The sequence below is a fragment of the Zootoca vivipara genome, chromosome 2 (assembly GCF_963506605.1).
Source record: "Zootoca vivipara chromosome 2, rZooViv1.1, whole genome shotgun sequence".
In the NCBI taxonomy this organism is placed as follows: domain Eukaryota; kingdom Metazoa; phylum Chordata; class Lepidosauria; order Squamata; family Lacertidae; genus Zootoca; species Zootoca vivipara.
In genome coordinates, this window is record NC_083277.1 from 18337025 (window position 1) to 18355229 (window position 18205).

The 18205-nt window shown below is 45.0% G+C and overlaps 1 protein-coding gene across 2 annotated transcripts in view; it reads right to left on the reverse strand.

The window, feature by feature from the left end:
- Positions 1–17788, reverse strand: part of LOC118080918 (zinc finger protein 345-like) — a 32287-nt gene extending 14499 nt beyond the window's left edge. The window contains exons 1-7 of one of the 2 annotated variants that reach the window (XM_035106947.2): positions 16893–17788; positions 16554–16719; positions 16307–16427; positions 15479–15567; positions 13506–13626; positions 11190–11795; positions 9439–10163 (exon numbers count right to left, since the gene is read on the reverse strand). In XM_035106947.2, coding sequence (XP_034962838.2) covers positions 9439–10163; positions 11190–11795; positions 13506–13626; positions 15479–15567; positions 16307–16427; positions 16554–16568 — 1677 coding nt within the window. In that variant the 5' untranslated portion in view covers positions 16569–16719; positions 16893–17788. Of the gene's footprint in view, positions 1–7487; positions 10164–11189; positions 11796–13505; positions 13627–15478; positions 15568–16306; positions 16428–16553; positions 16720–16892 lie in introns of those variants that run through there. The other variant, XM_060270847.1, reaches the window with a different exon arrangement.
- Positions 17789–18205: the final 417 nt, after the last annotated feature.

The following is an 18205-nucleotide window of genomic DNA, read 5'->3' on the forward strand; positions in this document are numbered from 1 at the left end:
AATTCACATATTTAGCTGCAGGTCACAAGGTGATAGAATCATAGAATCACAGAGTTGGAAGAAACCACAAGGGCCATCCAGTCCAACCCCCTGCCAAGCAGAAAACACCACCAAAGCATTCCTGACATATGGCTGTCAAGCATCTGCTTAAAGACCTCCAAAGAAGGAGACTCCACCACACTCCTTGGCAGCAAATTCCACTGCCGAACAGCTCTTACTGTCAGGAAGTTCTTCCTAATGTTGAGGTGGAATCTTCTTTCTTGTAGTTTAAATCCATTGCTCCGTGTCCGCTTCTCTGGGGCAGCAGAAAACAACCTTTCTCCCTCCTCTATATATTTGAACTTGGCTATCATATCACCCCTTAACCTTCTCTTCTCCAGGCTAAACATACCCAGCTCCCTAAGCCGTTCCTCATAAGGCATCGCTTCCAGGCCTTTGACCATTTTGGTTGCCCTCCTCTGGACACGTTCCAGCTTGTCAGTATCTTTCTTGAACTGTGGTGCCCAGAACTGGACACAGTACTCCAGGTGAGGTCTGACCAGAGCAGAATACAGTGGTACTATTACTTCCGCTTGATAATTCATCAAGTGGTACTATCACATGATGAATTATCAAGTGATGTAATAACAGGTGTATATGACTTGGTCCTGAAAGCCCATGCCCTCTAGTATACTGAAAATGGTGCTCTTGGGGAAATGGGAAAGGTGTGCGTGTTTCTGTTTGGAATATAGGTTGAAAAGGGCACTCCTAGCAAATCAATGCACTGAATTCACTGAATTCACACTGAATTCACACATTTAAAACACTGCGGGATGGGGCTTCACAAAACATTGCATCTTAACTAAATAAAAACAAAGGTACGGCCTTGAAGTGCCATGGGAACACAAGCAAAGAGGGATATTAAATTGTTGGGGGAGTGTTTCACATACAGGGCACTTCTACGCTCGTGTGTTGTCCCCCAACACACCTCAGAATGCAAATGCTCGTATATGGAGCCCTCATCAGTTGTTCATAAAGAATGACAGATTCACTTTAGTCCCAATATGCCATGGGCTTCAGAAGGTCATAACCCACACCTTGTCCTGATCAAGGGAAGTAATAGTACAGTACCTCTCTATTCTGTGTTGGTCAGGCCACACCTGGAATACTGTGTCCAGTTCTGGGCACCACAATTTAAGAAGGATATTGACAAGCTGGAACGAGTGCAGAGCCGGGCAGCCAATATGATCAAGGGTCTGGAAGCCAAGCCTTATGAGGAACGGTTGAGAAAACTGGAGACTTGAGAGAAGATATGATAACCATCTTCAAACATCTCAAGGGCTGTCAAAATGGAAGATGGAGCAAGCTTGTTTTCTCCCGCTCCGAAGGCTAGGACCCGAACCAATGCCTTCAAGTTACAAGAGATGCCGACTAAACATCAGGAAGGCCTTTCTGACAGTAAGCGCTGTTGGACAGTGGAACGATCTCCCTCGGGAGGTTGTGGACTCTTCTTCCTTGGAGGTTCTTAAGCAAAGGTTGGATGACCATCTACCATGGAGAGATTCCTGCAAGGCAGGGGGTTGGACTAGATGACCCTTAGGTCCCTTCCAATTCTACAGTTCTATGATTCTATGACTCACTTATAAACAGGCCAAAAACCAGTGCACCTGAACTGTTTTGGGTGGGTGTCACATGAGCCCAACACTTAATACCACTGGTCAAAATGTTAGCAACAGCAATCTGCCTCCGGTGAAATTGCACCAGTAACTTAGTACCTAGTTAGTGGAGAGAGGTGAGATAGCCAGATTTTTTATAATAAATTTATTACTTATACCCCGCCCATCTGGCTGGGTTTCCCCAGCCAACATAATATTAAAAATACAATAAAACATAAAGCATTAAAAACTTCCCTAAATGGGGCTGCCTTCAGATGTCTTCTGAAAGTCAGTTAGTTGTTTATTTCCTTGACAGCTGGTGGGAAGGTGTTCCACAGGGTGGGCACCACTACAAAGAAGGCCTTCTGCCTGGTTCCCCGTTACCTCACTTTTTTCACAGTGAGGGAAGCTCAGTGTCCGGGCTGAACGATGGGGGTGGAGACGTTCCTTCAGGTATACAGGGCTGAGGCTGTTTGCTGGTGTTCGAGGTGAACTCATGGCTCTTGGGGGCTGTCTACAACTGGAGCCAGTTCACTGGCTGAAACTGGTCCCCCACCCTTGGATTCAGCCATGAGTAAGATATTGCGTGGGTGGAGTTCTCATATAATTTATGTGTGCATAACCAATGAAGGGTGAATCAAAGTGACGAAATTTAAGCTAGGAATTGTTTGCCCTGGTTGACCCTAAGACTTGTCCTTAGACAGATTTTCCCAAGCAGAATTTTTAAAAATATATGAAATCAAGGCATCAAAGCCATTGCCCATTTTTTTTCTTCAGATTTCCTGTCTTTCTTTCATTCTTTGACCTTATCTAGACTAAAAAAATGTAAATACATTTGGAAGTAAATATCTAAACATTATCTAATATATCTAAAAATATCTAAACAGCTAAATATCTAAACATTAGGAAGAACTTCTTGACAGTAAGAGCTGTTCGGCAGTGGAACTTGCTGCCAAGGAGTGTGGTGGAGTCTCCTTCTTTGGGAGTCTTTAAGCGGAGGCTTGATAGCCATCTGTTAGGAATGCTTCGATGGTGTTTCCTGTTTGGCAGGGGGTTGGACTGGATGCCCTTGTGGTCTCTTCCAACTCTTCTATGATTCTATGATCTAAATGATTCCCTTGTGATATACAGTAAGCGGGGTTCTCCTCCACCATTTGGCCTGCCTCTTATGAGCCATAGGATTTAATGGTATTAAATTTTTATTTAAATAATCCATTGATAATATAAATTATAAAACAGATTCCCTCTTAAACAGAATCATTTTAATTTTATTAACCAACAGCATTCATATGCCAACCAGTAACGACGATTTCTGCGTAGCAATAAATTTCAAAATACAATAATAATTTTAAACTGTTAGCTCTGGTCTACTTAAAAAGGGCGGTGGGGTGTGTGCTTCTGAATCAGACTAAATTTAACTAACTCACAGAATCGCAATTTTTTAATCCCTGGCTCCTTTTTCGTAGTCATAAACAATACAGTTTCTGAATCAAACTAGTGAGGAAGATGAAGCTTGATTTATTGTTTCAGGAGCAGGAAGCAAACACAAAAGGTAAAGGAAAAGGTAAACAAGTACCCGTTTCAGGGGAAACACTGGCGTTTTACCTCCAGCCTCCTTTGGTGTTTTTTCAAACGGCCTGGGTTAAGATGCGCCCCAGCTGAGTTAATGAGCATGGGGCAGTCAAATCCTAAGTATATCCTCCAGAACCCCAACCAAACCTACCTCTTTCCTGGAGGAGAGACTTGGTGTGTCCCTCTCTCCCGTGGTAGGAGGGGCAGGATTCTGCTCACCTATGGGCCCTCCTTTCTCTTAAAATCTCACCACCCCCACTTTCCCCATCCCTACCTACAAGTTGCTTTGGTTCTCTGGCTCGCCACTAGGTTGGTTCCATAGCTGCCAAGTCTCCCGTTTCCCCCGGGAAACCCCAGTTTTTCCAGCTGTCCCCAGCCGAAAAAACGGATTTTTTTGTTTCCCCCCGGTTTATTTTGGCGCGGCGGCTATTTTGGAACTGGGTGGAGCATGCTCATAAGCGACTTTTGATGCTGCTCTGCCCAGTTCCAAAATGGCTGCAGCGCGACTTCTGGTTCCCTGGTGCCTGTCCTTTTGCAGTTCCCTCTACCATCTGAAGCATGGTGGCAAAGATGAGAAAGGAAAGTGCCATTATAAATCTTGAGGTTTTGCTGCTGCTCCTCCATCTCCCCTGATGTCCTCCCTCCTTACGCACCAGTGGGGAAGACACTTTGTAGAGAGAATATACGGTAGGTCTGAACGGATCACTTGTTGTGGGATGTAATCCACTGAGAGCAGTCAAACACAACATTCCTTGTTTTCCTAGAGTGGACATGCAGGGGGAATGTTTGGTCCAGCCAGTCGAAAACTTCCTGTTTCCTCTGGGCTGGAACATCCTTCCTTTGCATGTGACTAGAGGTGGGCGTGGCCTTACCTGTCCAGGTAACAAAAGGACAAGGCATGCTGCCGCTCTCTTTTTCACTTCCATCTTCGTTTGGCCGGCTTCTAGCTTGGACTGCCCTGCTAGCTTCTCAGCTAGCAGAGGCTGGGATCATCCCTCCATATGGGGTAGATCCACATGTACATATTTGTAACTAAGTCTGCCTTGAGGGATCCAACTGTGAACTGGCGTGAGTAAACAATTTTCATTGACTTTAAATAAGGTTGTTGTGTGTTTGTTCTTTTAAGAACTTTTAACTGAGTTAAGATTTAAAATGTACAAAAAAATGGGAAAAGGGGGGGAACCACCAGAGAGGAATTCAAACAAATAGCCGGCACGTGTAGAGACAAAGTCAGAAAAGCTAAAGCACAGAATGAACTCAGGCTTGCTAGAGAGGTTAAAAGCAACAAAAAGGGCTTTTATGGGTATGTCCGTAGCAAAAGGAAGCACAAGGAAACAGTGGGGTCACTTAGAGGGGAAGATGGTGAAATGCGAACAGGGGACAGAGAAAGGGCAGAACTAAATATGAATTTCACCGCGAGTTAAGGAATTAACATTAAGGAAAATAAGATGAAATTACAACCTCGATGGTATTTAACCCCCACCAGATTGTCAAAGATTTATAAAAATTTATCGGATGTATGTTGGAGGTGTGTGGGGGGGGGGAGTAACGCCGATTTATATCATATGTGGTGGACTTGCGGGAAGATTAAAGCATTTTGGGGCCTGATATATGATGAATTGAAGAAAATGTTGGGTATCCTGTTTCCTAAAAGACCAGAGGCTTTCTTGTTAAGTATGGTAGGAAAGGACATTCCGAGCTCAGTGAAGGAATTTTTTCTTTATGCAACAGCGGCGGCCAGATTACTGGTGGCTAAGAGAAGGAAGGAACAGGAGGTTCCCACAGTAATTGACTGGCAGGGTAAAATGCAGGAATTAGTAGAAATGGCATACTTAACAAATTGCTTGAGAGGCAAGTCAACGGAGAAATTTACGGAAAAATGGGATAGATACATATCATACGTGCAAAGGTATAGCAAAGGTTCACTGTCTATGCAAGCTTTTGATTGACCCTGGAGAATGGAAGAATTAGGACAAACTTCAACTTCTTACCGTGATGCGCTAGGAGATAACAATATATTAGATAATCGATATAGAGATTCTTACCAAGTTATGTACGTTTATTTCAAATATAGGATATACATCAGGAATTGACAGGAAGCCTTATGAGGAACAGCTTAGGGAGCTGGGCATGTTTAGCCTGGAGAAGAGAAGGTTAAGGGGTGATATGATAGCCATGTTCTAATATATAAAAGGATGTCATATAGAGGAGGGAGAAATGTTGTTTTCTGCTGCTCCAGAGAAGTGGACACGGAGCAATGGATTCAAACTACAAGAAAGAAGATTCCACCTAAACATTAGGAAGAACTTCCTGACAGTAAGAGCTGTTCGGCAGTGGAATTTGCTGCCATGGAGTGTGGTGGAGTCTCCTTCTTTGAAGGTCTTTAAGCAGAGGCATATGTCAGGAATGCTTTGCTGGTGTTTCCTGCTTGGCAGGGGGTTGGACTGGATGGCCCTTGTGGTCTCTTCCAACTCTATGATTCTAAGAGGGATAAAAGGGAACTTACCAGGAACATACAATTCAATACTGAATTGTATGATAGTGAGAGGCTCACACAAGCCTGCAACCAGCTATCTGTTGTGCATTTTAAAATGGGCACAAGTTAGGAAGGATATTAATAAACAATATATCCTCTTCTGCCTCCCTGAACATTCCCACACTTGTAGGGGACTCCCCTTCTCCCCCTTCCATCACATCATCTGTTTCGGGTTTCTCCTCTCATTTACCACCAGCCTCCTTCTCTCCATCCAGGCTCCTCCCACCCATATGAGATTATTAGGCCAAGGATTTCAGGATGCTCAGGACTTCCGGTCTACTGCCAGCGCTGATCGGCGAGGAATCCTCGAGCTCAGAGGTTCCTGGAACTGTGAGGGAGGGGGAGCTGCAAGAGCGCAGCAGACCCCCAATAAAAAACCCCAGATTGAGCTTTCTGGGGACGTGAGAGCTCGGCTGCGCCCAAAAGTGACTCCTCTGCCCCCCTGGTAAGCTCTTTTAAGAGCCCTGAGAGCGAGCGAAGTGCAGAGTTGCAGGTGCCATTTTCGAGCAAATTGCTTCCCTCACAGAGCGAAGCTCTGAGCCGGCAGCGGAGGAGCAGTGGATTTTTCCCAATACAAAGGATTTGAAGACATTGGACACCGTGGGTAAGGGAAAGAAATTTTTTAAAAAATTAATTGACAAGAATTGGCCACGAGAGGAGATTGAAAAAGGAAGTCGGTCTCCCCCATTGAGAGAACGGTGATGCAGTTAACTTGCCTGCAGTGGGAGAGTTTGACAGGAATTTAATAACTTCCAAGGATTGGACTTAAAACCTTCCCCCTGAGGCAGGGTAAAGGGGAGAAGGATTGAGTATATTAAAACCCCTGTAAAAATTTTAAGTTGGACTGGGAAAAGCCCCCCGGGAACTAGAGTCGGGTCCCTGGAGGGATCAGCCAGCCGCCATTATGACATCACAATAGGAAGGAATTTGTTTACCTCTTTGAGGCTGAGAACTGTTAACTTTGAAGAGAGTGCAAATATAAGGCTGTGTACAAGAAGTTTGATAATGCTCTTTTCGGAAATTGACATAAGATTTTGAAAATATGAACAAGAATTAAAAATGAGAGTTGATAATCAGATCGGATGTAAACTTTGTTTCTGAGGTTTGGAAATGTGAACAGCACCACTTCCTGCATTGTAATTTGTGCAGTTCCCATGGAATTTGAGACGAGCAGGATGTGAGTAGACACAACATCATCTGGCTCTTTAGACTTTGTGGACTATCAAAAACTTCTGGAACTGATTTTGGATGTGAGAGATGAATTGCGGCAGAATAATTTACAGATTCGCAAAATAAGACAGAACTGTGTGGAAAGTGAAGGTGGATTGGTTTCAGTAGAGAATGAAGTGAAGCGAGATGAACAAGCACCAGCCGGGGACAATGGAAATGGCTTTACAGAAGAGAAGGAAGATCCATCAGTCCTGGAAAATATAATTGAACTTAAAAAAGAGGAGGAAGAAGTATGGAATATTGTCCCCCCAGTGGGAGAGGGGGAACAAGACTTATGTTCGATTCAAGGAGTCCTCAAAGAAGAACCAGCATGGAATAATGTCCTCCCAGTGAGACAGGGAGAGCAGGATCTATGCTGGGGCCTGAGCTTAACTGGAATAAAAATTGAGATAGGGCTGAAAAGTGGAAACATAGCTGGATGGTACTGTGCTACAGTTAGAAAATGGGGGGGGCAGCAGGGGACAAAGAAGGGAGAGTGGTGGATAGGTGGCGAAAGAGTGGGAATAGGGTGATCGATTAAGATGGTCTGAAACTGGAACGTTTTATGGAGCTGGTTGGTGCATCTGGGAGATCCGGAGTCCAGGGGAAGGGGGGTAGAATTAGATAAAAGTGGTTAAAGGTTATTAGAAGAAATAATATTTGAATGTATGGAAAATTTTGGGGGTATAAATTGTGAGGCTAAAGGAAGAATTAGAGATGGATGGGAAAATAAATTTAGATTTAGATTAATTAATGAATTATAGGTTGAGGATAGTTGATGTCCGTCCCCCCGTCCCCCCGTTGTGTAGATTAGAATTGGTTGTGAGATAATGGAAAAATTGCATTAGAATGATTTAAGATGATAAAGGAAAATTGCTTAATTTAGATTTAAAAATGGACCCAGTGTGGGAGAAATAGAGGAAGTCTACAATGTCAAGTTAATGTAAGAATTGATATGGGTTTTTTCCCATTCTTTTTCTCTTTTGATTATGTTTTATTTTTATTTTTGCTTTTTTTTGCTTTTGTGCTGAAATGTTTGAAAATCAAGAAATATTATTTGGAAAATAAAATAAAAAGGACTTCAGGATGCTCAGCCCCGCTTTATGCTCCCTGCCGCTTGGAAAGAGCACAGTAGTCCAGACAATCTAGGCCACATTCACACCATGCATTTAAGTAAGGCCATGGCACTTTTAAATGGCTTCCCCCAAATAATTCTGGGAGCTGTAGTTTCTTAAGGCTGCTGAATTCTTAGGAGACCCCCCGTTCTCCTCACATAGCTACAGTTCTCAGAGTGGCTTAACCATAATTCCCTCTTCATAGGGAACTCTGGGAAATGTAGCTCTGTGAGGTGAATAGGCAGTCCCCTACAACTCTCAGTGCTCTTAACAAATGACAGCTCCCAGGATTCTTTGGGGGAAGCCATGATTGTTATGCTTTAAATGTGACCCTAGTCAGGAAACCACCATCCATTGATGGTACTCGCAGATAGGGAAGGGGGTCACCTGACAATTCTACCTGATGTCTGGGAATGGTACATGGTTTGCTTGCTTGTTTATTGTACAGTCGTACCTAGGTTCTCAAACGCCTTGTGACTCAAACGTTTTGGCTCCCGAATGCCACAAACCCGGAAGTGAGTGTTCCGGTTTGTGAACTTTTTTGGGAGCCAAATGTCCGACGCGGCTTCCGATGGAGTGCATGAAAATCCTGCAGCCAATTAGAAGCTGTGCCTTGGTTTCCGGAAGTCAAACGGACTTCCGGAACGGATTCCATTCGAGAACCAGCGTACGACTGTATTTGTATCCTCATCTTTCTCTTCCAAGCAACTCGGGATGGTCTATACCAGGCATCCCCAAACTTCGGCCCTCCAGATGTTTTGGACTACAATTCCCATCTTCCCCAACCACTGGTCCTGTTAGCTAGGGATCATGGGAGTTGTAGGCCGCAGTTTGGGGATGCCTGGTCTATACAATAAGGTTTTCTCCATTTCATCCTCCTAACAACCCTGTGAGGTAGGTTAGGCTGACACGACAATTGGTCCAAGGTCACCAGCAAGCATCATAGCCAAGTAGCCATGTCCAAACCAGGCCAAACCTAACACTCTATCTGGTATATTTGGCTCTCAACTATAGCAAAAAGGTTTGAAGTTTTAGTGACAATGCCTCTTTCCAGCCACCTTCCCTTCAGGCTCCAATTGAAGAAAGGACCTCCCCATTTGCAGTTATGAGACAGGGTTTATCACAGTGTCCCCTTTCTTTGTTTTAGCCCAACGCAGCCAGGACTTCACTGATTCGCTCCAGGTCTGTAGCCACTGCCTTCCAGACCCACAGAACCGGGAGCAAATGGGTCACTCTTAATGGTTACCACTGCAATGGGCAGCGGATAGCTTTCTTCAATGAGATGGGACATCTTGTGTTGAATAAACTGCTTGCTACCGCTGAAGTTTTTCCCGCAGTCCGGACATATGAACGACGTCTTCCCCGCGTGAACTCTCTGATGTGCGACAAGGTGCGAACTCACACGAAAGCTTTTCCCGCATTCGGGGCACTGGTAAGGTTTCTCTCCCGTGTGGATTCTCTTGTGGATCATAAAGTGGGGTTGCTGGCTGAAGCGTTTCCCACACTCCAAGCACATATATGGCTTCTCTCCCGTGTGAATCCGCTGGTGAATCACTAGGTTCACTTTGACGCTGAATTTTTTCCCGCATTCAAGGCACTCGTACGGTTTTTCTCCCGTGTGGATCACTCGGTGTTTCGCCAGGTGAGAGTTCCGGCTGAAGGTTTTCCCGCAGTCGGAACATTCATAGGGTCTGTCGCCACTGTGGCTCCTCTGGTGCCTCTTGAGAGCTGAGCTCTGGATGAACCTGTTCCCGCAGTCTGGGCAGACGTAAGGTTTCTCTCCTGTGTGTATTCTCAGGTGGTTAACCAGATGGGAACTGTACTTGAAGCTCTTTCCACAGTCGTGACATACGAGTGGCCTTTTAACCCTAGCGGGCCTTGTCTTTATCGCGACATCTTTCTGAGATATGAAACTACCTGTTCTAGAAACGGCTTGATCTTGGGCCTGCTCTGAGGGGTTTCTCTGCAAACTTCCCTGGTTCCGAATCTCTTTTTCCACTTGAGGATTGTGAGGTAATGCCCTACAAAGTATTCCAGGTGGTTCTAATGGCTTAGAAACTTGCTGCTGAGGCGTCTTCTTGCTCCTGCAAGGTATCCCTAGAGGATATGAAGAAGAAAAGGTTAAGGGAGAGAATGTAAAACGTAGGGTAGAAATACCTAAAACAGGAGTCAGCAACTAGCAATCTGTGCGCCAAGGATTGCTGAGAGTTGTTAGGAGACCCATATTCCCTGAGAGGGTTACAATTCCCAGAGTCCCCTGGGAAGAAGAATTGATTGTTAAATCACTATGGGAATTGTGGCTCCTTGAGGGGCACAGGGAGTCTCAGGAGAAACTACAGCTCCCTTAACTATTTGGGGGAAGCCGTAGTTGTTTAGAGTAGTATTTTAGTGCTTAAATATATGGTGTGCACGTGACCATAATGCATGTGAAGTCCTCTGTGTGGGAACTGCAGTCGGAAAGTGCTAGTTGGTGCATGAAAGGGTTAAGACAGCAGAGCTGGATTCCTAGACACAGCTAGGTCATGCCCCCTGTTCTCCGACAAGGGAGGAAGCCTCTTCCTGTTCCGTCTCTCTCCTCACCATGTAACTTACAAAAGAAGACGTGTCTAAGCTTTGCTCCAAGCTTAGAGCATGAGCTTGAAGCTATCTTTTCGTATTTTCTACCTATTAGTATTCTGCATGTGTTCTCCTTGGTGCCACTTGGATAAAGGCATGAATCTGACCTTTGAAACCTTTTGTAAGGAAAACATTTTAAACTTACTTAACACTGCAAAAGAGTGGAAAGAGGACAAAACTCCTCTGTTCAAAGGTTCAACAGCCTACATTTAGCCGCACTGTACCGCTGCTTGACTTCTGTGAGTTTAAACTCGGCAACTGAGGGATTTCACCTGCTGAAGAGTGAGTTTAGCCCCACATTTTGAATCCAGGCACCCAGCTGGATTCTTTTGCTATTCACCCCATGCATGTGAGTTACAGGATCACAATATTTTCTTTCCATGCTCTGGACATTCTACAGTGAGATATAACATGTAAGTGGATCAATTTTGTTATAACCCAAAGGAGAATGATTAACAGGCCTCAGAGGACAACACGTGAACGGGGCAGTTAGCCACCCTTCCCTACCATTATGAATTTTCTGATGTGTAATAAGGTTGGAGCTTTGGTTGAAGCCTTTCCCACAGTCAGGGCACTTGTAGTCTTTTTCTCCCGTGTGGATTCTCCGGTGGCGTATGAGAGCCGACTGGTAAATGAAGCTTTTCCCACAATCAAGGCACGCGAAAGCCCTCTCCCCGGTGTGGATTCTCTGGTGCTGAGTGAGTGCTGAGCTCTGGCTGAATCTTTTCTCACAGCTGAGGCAGACAAAGGGCTTCTCCCCGGTGTGGATTCTCTGGTGCTGAGTCAGGGCTGAGCTCTGATTGAAGCTTTTCCCACACTCGTGGCACTGGTACGGCTTCTCCCCCGTGTGGATTCTCAGGTGTGCAGTGAGCGCCGATTTGTGACAGAAGCTCTTCCCACACTTGGGACAGGAATCCTTCCTTTCTCCCATGTCGACCGGATGACATTTTGCAGCGCTGGTGCCCCCTTTGAACTGGGTCATTTCGCCCGACTTCTCCACTGGTGCTTTCTCCTCCTTGCGACAGGGATGGGGACTTGGAGGAGAGTCCCTCTCTTGGGAATATCTCCCACAAGGCTCTGTAGATTTATGGTTTACTTGCGGATAGCAGCCACCTGCAAAGAAAGAGACTGGACATTAGGCAATATGGCGGGAACAGCCGAAAAGGTAGAGCAAAGTCAGGTTTCCTCTGCCCTCGCCTCTCTCCCTGCACCTGCCTCAAATCTGCTTTGGATGTTCGGAGGACAATCTAGGAATAGATTTAGGGGTGTAGGCAGAGGAGGGGGGATTTCCATCGCACAGCCAAGAGGATTTTTTGCCAGCAGAAGCCCTTTGTTGGCTATCACCCCACATATCGACCCTCACTTTTATCATCATCATCATCATCATACCCTACCCATCTACCTGGGTTTTCCCAGCCACTCTGGGCGGCTCCCAAGAGAACACTGAAAACAGAATAAAACTTCAAACATTAAAAACTTCCCTAAACAGGGCTGCCTTCAGATGTCTTCTGAAAGTCAGATAGTTGTTGTTCTCTTTGACATCTGATGGGAGGGCGTTCCACAGGGCAGGCACCACTACCGAGAAGGCCCTCTCTCTAGTTCCCTGCAACTTGGCTTCTCGCAACGAGGGAACCGCCAGAAGGCCCTCGGTGCTGGACCTCAGTGTCCGGGCAGAATGATGGAGGTGGAGACGCTCCTTCAGGTATACTGGGCCGAGGCCATTTTGGGCTTTCAAGGTCAGCACCAACACTTTGAATTATAATAATAATAATTTATTATTTATACCCCGACCATTTGGCTTGGTTTCCCCAGCCACTCTGGGCGGCTTCCAACAGAAAAATGAAATAAAATAATCTATTAAGCATTAAAAAGCCTCCCTAAACAGGGCTGCCTTCAGATGTCTTCTAAAAATCTGGTAGCTGTTTTTCTCTTTGACATCTGATGGGAGGGTGTTCCACAGGGTGGGCGCCACCACTGAGAAGGCCCTCTGCCTGGTTCCCTGCAACTTGGCTTCTCGCAACGAGGGAACCGCCAGAAGGCCCTCGGTGCTGGATCTCAGTGTCCGGGCAGAATGATGGGGGTGGAGACGCTCCTTCAGGTATGCTGGACCGAGGCCATTTAGGGCTTTAAAGGTCAGCACCAACACTTTGAACTGTGCTCGCAAACGTACTGGGAGCCAATGTAGGTCTTTCAAGACCGGTGTTATGTGGTCTCAGCGGCCGCTCCCAGTCACCTGTCTAGCTGCCGCATTCTGGATTAATTTTAGTTTCCAGGTCACCTTCAAAGGTGACAAACGCCCAAGGCAGTATTCACGATCCCAAAGCATTAGCAATAAAGCTAAAAAGTAGCAGAGAAAAGCAAATCCAGTTTAAGATGTCAGGGCTCAAGTGTTTAATAAAGGAAGAGACATCAGGCGGGATATAGTGGTACCTCGGTTTACAAACACAATTGGTTCTGGAAGTCTGTACTTAACCTGAAGTGAACTTTCCCATTGAAAGTAATGGAAAGTGGATTAATCCGTTCCAGACGGTCCGTGGGGTACTTAAACTGAAGCGTACTCAACCTGAAGTGAACTTTCCCATTGAAAGTAATGGAAAGTGGATTAATCCGTTCCAGACGGGTCCGCGGGGTACTCAACCTGAAGCGTACTTAACCCGAGGTATGAGTGTAATTGGTTCCGGAAGTCCGTACTTAACCTGAAGCAAACTTTCCCATTGAAAGTAATGGAAATTGGATTATTCCGTTTCAGATGGGTCCGCGGAGTACTTAAACTGAAAATACTCAAACCGAGGCGTACTTAAACCGAGGTATGACTGTACTTACTCAGTGAAGCCCAACCCTCGTAATTCTCCCGCATGACGTCCCAGTAAAGCGCTCGCTTGCTCGCATCCAGCAACGCCCACTCCTGCTCGGTGAAATACACAGCCACCTCCTCAAAAGCCACCTGCATTTTAAAGGGTTCGTATATTTACTTTTCTTTAAGAATTCGTCCTCTGCCACCACCCACAATTAGTTAGTTTCTTTGTCTTTGTTTCCACCCTCTCCCCATGCATCAAGAATCTCAGCACAGGGCTAATTCCAACAGCCTTGTAACAAACTCCTTCAGTGCTTGGCATTGAAAGCTACCTAAGAAGCCCGTCTGATAGCTTGTTTCTGAAGATCTGAAACTGGTCTACTGCAGACATGCCTGTATAGACCTACACTGGCTTAACTGACCTGGCAAGTGGAAAACTCCCTTCCTGTGTTCCTTTCACCAGCAGGCAAACACTTTTTTTTGTTTTGTTCCAATAGGCCTTTGGCCACTAACTAGCATTTGTGGCAGGATGGGTGCTATTCTTAAAAAAAAAGAAACAAAATTGAAAATGTTTTCAGTGCTGTTTTCAATATTATTGGTTTTTTAAAAATACAGTGGTACCTCAGTTTCCGAACGTAATCCGTTCCAGAAGACGGTTCGAGTTCCGAAATGTTCGAAAACCGCCCTGAAAAGGGCGGTCTGCAAATTTAATGGAGAAAATTGAGAAAAATAACATATACACTCAGCGGAAGCCGTTCGACTTCTGAGGCGTGTTCAAAAAGGGAAACATTTATTTCTGGGTTTATGGCGTCCGAGTTCCGAAACGTTCGTCAATGGAGACGTTCGAAAACAAAGGTACCGCTGTATTTATAGTCCTTGTGTGCTTTTAGTTGCATCTGCTTTAACTGCTGCTCCCGACCTGTGATTTATCATCTTGTGAAAGTGTTGTAGCCACAGGATAATCCTCTGCCCAGCGGGGAAGGTCCCGGGTTCAATTCCTGGTGTCTTCAGGTACAGCTCTGGAATGCTCCTCCCTTAAGCCCTGGAGGGCCTCTGCCAATCAGCATAGATGATATTGAGCTAGATGAACCAATGGCCTGACTCGGTATAAGACAGTCTCCTAGCCTCCTCCATCTCCTCACATCTACAAATCCCAGAGCACTTTAGGGAAGCAATGACATAAGTACCCTAAGTTCTCAACCAGGCTACCCCTGGTCCTTTGCCTTCTTATCTTTCACGTAGGTGAAAAGGAAAGAGTGAGGCACCCATTTTCTTTCAACACTTGCGTATTTATAAATATATAAAAAAATTCTGTCTTGCAATTTAGAATATTCATTTAGATGACCTTAAAATATCAATGACTTCCCTTCTTCTCTTTCCATAGTTCATTTTGCATAGCATAAATCCCTGCATATTTTATATAAACTGAACCATTCAGAATTTCATTGTTTCGTCCATCAAAACTTATTCACACTGTTGTGAATTTATCTTAACGCTGCCAAGGTTTTCAAGTATACACAATTATCCCCCATATATTCAATAAACATTTTCCAATCTTCTTTAAACGAACGTTCTTCTCGTTATCTTATTCTATCTATAAGTTAAGATCTGCAAGCTGCACATATTCCAACAGTTTAATTTGCCATTCTTCTTTAGATGGGGCCATCGTTTGTTTTTCCATTTTTGGGCTAACAACACACGGGCCGCCATAGTGGCGTCCATAAATAACCTTTATTGACACCTGGGAATATCCATCTGAATTTTCCCCAACGAAAAAGACTCTGGTTGCGGTTGTTTTTTTTGGGGGAAAGGTGCTTTTAAACATCCCCCCCGCCCCCCAATTCATTATAAATTATTTCCCAATACTCTTTTACCCTTTTACAGGTCCACCACATACGAAAGAACATACCCTCGACCTCATTACATCTCCAGATGTAGATGTCACAGGTGCGTATTTCCTGTCCACTTCGTGGAACAGGGCCACCTGCAGATTCTGGCCTACCTGGGGAATTTCTATGGTGACAGGAGAGTGGGAGGGTGCCAAAGGAAGCCAAGATGAAATCCTGCCATCTGTTGGGGTGAGGAGGACACCTGGAGATTAGAGAAGAGCCGTCTGTCTACACGTCATGCCTCATGACTTTGCTCCCCACCCTCTTTTCTTTTAAGGAAACAACCCCATGAGACCAAAACCCTGCAGGAACACCCTGTCTCTACCTGTCAGACCTAGATATTTAAAGGTTTCTCCAGCCACTCTGGGCGGCTTCCAACAGAAAAATGAAATAAAATAATCTATTAAACATTAAAAGCCTCCCTAAACAGGGCTGCCTTCAGATGTCTTCTAAAAATCTGGTAGCTGTTTTTCTCTTTGACATCTGATGGGAGGGCATTCCACAGGGCGGGCGCCACCACCGAGAAGGCCCTCTGCCTGGTTCCCTGCAACATTGCTTCTCGCAACGAGGGAACTGCCAGAAGGCCCTCAGTGCTGGACCTCAGTGTCCGGGCAGAACGATGGAGGTGGAGACACTCCTTCAGGCATAACCTATCCTGAGCCTTAATAATAATAATTGTATTATTTATATCCCGCCCATCTGGCTGGGTTTCCCCAGCCACTCTGGGCGGCTTACAGCACATACAAAACATAGCAAAACATTCCTTAGAATAGGAACGAGTGTAAGATTGTATTAACAAAATTAATGTATGTGTTTTAGAACATCCTGAGAGATAAAGAACAGGGTTTCATTTAACTTGTTTGCTGGGCCCTTGAAAAAACGACCACAACCCTGCATGCATCTGACAAAGCCAAGCTTTTAACACTAGGCAGAGCACTTACCGAGTGAAGTCAGATGCTCGTAGTTCTCCTGCACAACATCCCAGTATAAGGCTCTCTCGTTCGCACCCAGCAAGGCCCATTCCTGCTGCGTGAAATACACAGCCACCTCCTCAAAAGTCACCTGCATTGTATACAGTACAATAGTCAAGAGTTATTATTTGTAACCATCACAATCCCGTTTTCTTCCCACCCTTGTGGTTTTTCTTCCCCTACCCAGAGCACAGCCCTCCCATAGAAAACTGCTTACCTGGGGAAGCGCCATGGTGCTGGGTGAACCAAAAGGAAGCCAAAACGAAATTCTGCCGCCTCTCAGGGTCAGAAGGGTTCCTGGAGATTTACCACCCGAGGCAGCTGCTTCAGTGTGCCTAAGGGTGGGGCTGGCCTTGGTGGGGCTTGTACTCTACCGTGAACTCCTAGAGGCAGGATTAAAAAAATATGTTAAATAGAGAAAATGGATAAACAAAAGGCAGAAATCCTTAAGGGAATGCAACTAGAGAATGTAAACGAGACACACAAGCACACATTATTATAGTATTTCCCCCCAATACAGTTTTGTCTGTACTGATGTGAAGAAGATGCTACTAACTAGAGGTGGGAAATACGCAGTCCTGTTACTTTTCACAGCTCCTTTTTGCAGCAGACGCTCAGCCCTTCTCTTTTGCCTATGCCTCTCTTTTCATTCAAAACCAACAGCTACAGAACCCAGGGGAGTTTTCGGTCTGAAGCAACAGGGCTGCAAAGAAGGCTGGCGCTAAGATGGTTCTTGCAAATCCCCTTTTGGAAGGTGCAGCCGCTGCCTCAGCTAAACCCAGTTCCACCTCTGCCTGCAGAGCAGGGTTGTGTGAGAAGAGAGGGTTGCCTCTCTCTCCTGCTTCACAAACACCAGAGCCCTCTGCTGTCAATGTGCAAACATGGCACTGGTTGCGAGGGGATTTGCTTTTGCCAGCCGTCCTTATTTTTGCACTAGCTTCTGAAATGAGTGGAGGGTGGTTGACTATTTGTTTAAATTTAAAATGCACACACAGTTTCCACCCTCCAAGGGTGTAAGGTGGCTTCATCACATATGTAAATGCCCCACTGGTTGTCTTCATTCAGTCATTACTGCACCAGAACAGCTGCAAATGAAACAGATTTGACAGTATTTACTATCCGGCTAGGCAGCTCTGACTGGGGGGAAAGGGGTGGAAAAACAAGAGATCAGTGCAACTATAATACCAGGAAAGATGCTACAGCAAATTATAAAGCAGTCAGCCAGTCTGTAAACATCTTGAAAGCAATGCTGTGATTAGTAGAAGCTAGCATGGATTTGTCAAGAATTGAGTACCGTACTTGTGTCTCCCTTGCTCTGTTTTTAAAATTAGGTTGTTACTAACTGGTTGGGGAAATGCTGAAAACATAGGACACCCGCACTTTCAGGTGGGAAACAGAAGTTGTCCTGTAGTTTGATTTCCAGAGTATATATATAGATTAATAATGAAATGGAAAAACTATTAAAATGATCCAGGTTTGCATTTGTTCGTGTGACTGATTTCTCTTAATCGTGCATTAAATGCCGATAGTCCTGATTAAGGGAAGAACTTTCAAAAACACCTTCTTTCTGGAAAGATCTTAAAATAGTCACGTGGTCTTTTCCAGACACCTTCCAGAGTACTCACACCAGTATTCGCACTGCTGATTTGGGAAGCAGTGGACACACATTATCAGCAATCCATACCTACCCTGTCATTTCTTGTGAAATACTGCATTTTGATGGTATGTCCTATTCCATTATTATTATTATTATTATGCTATTTATACCCCGCCCATCTGACGGGGTTGCCCCAGCCACCCTGGGCAGTTTCCAACATATATAAAAACATAATAAAACATTAAACATTTTTTTTAAAAAAACTTCATTAT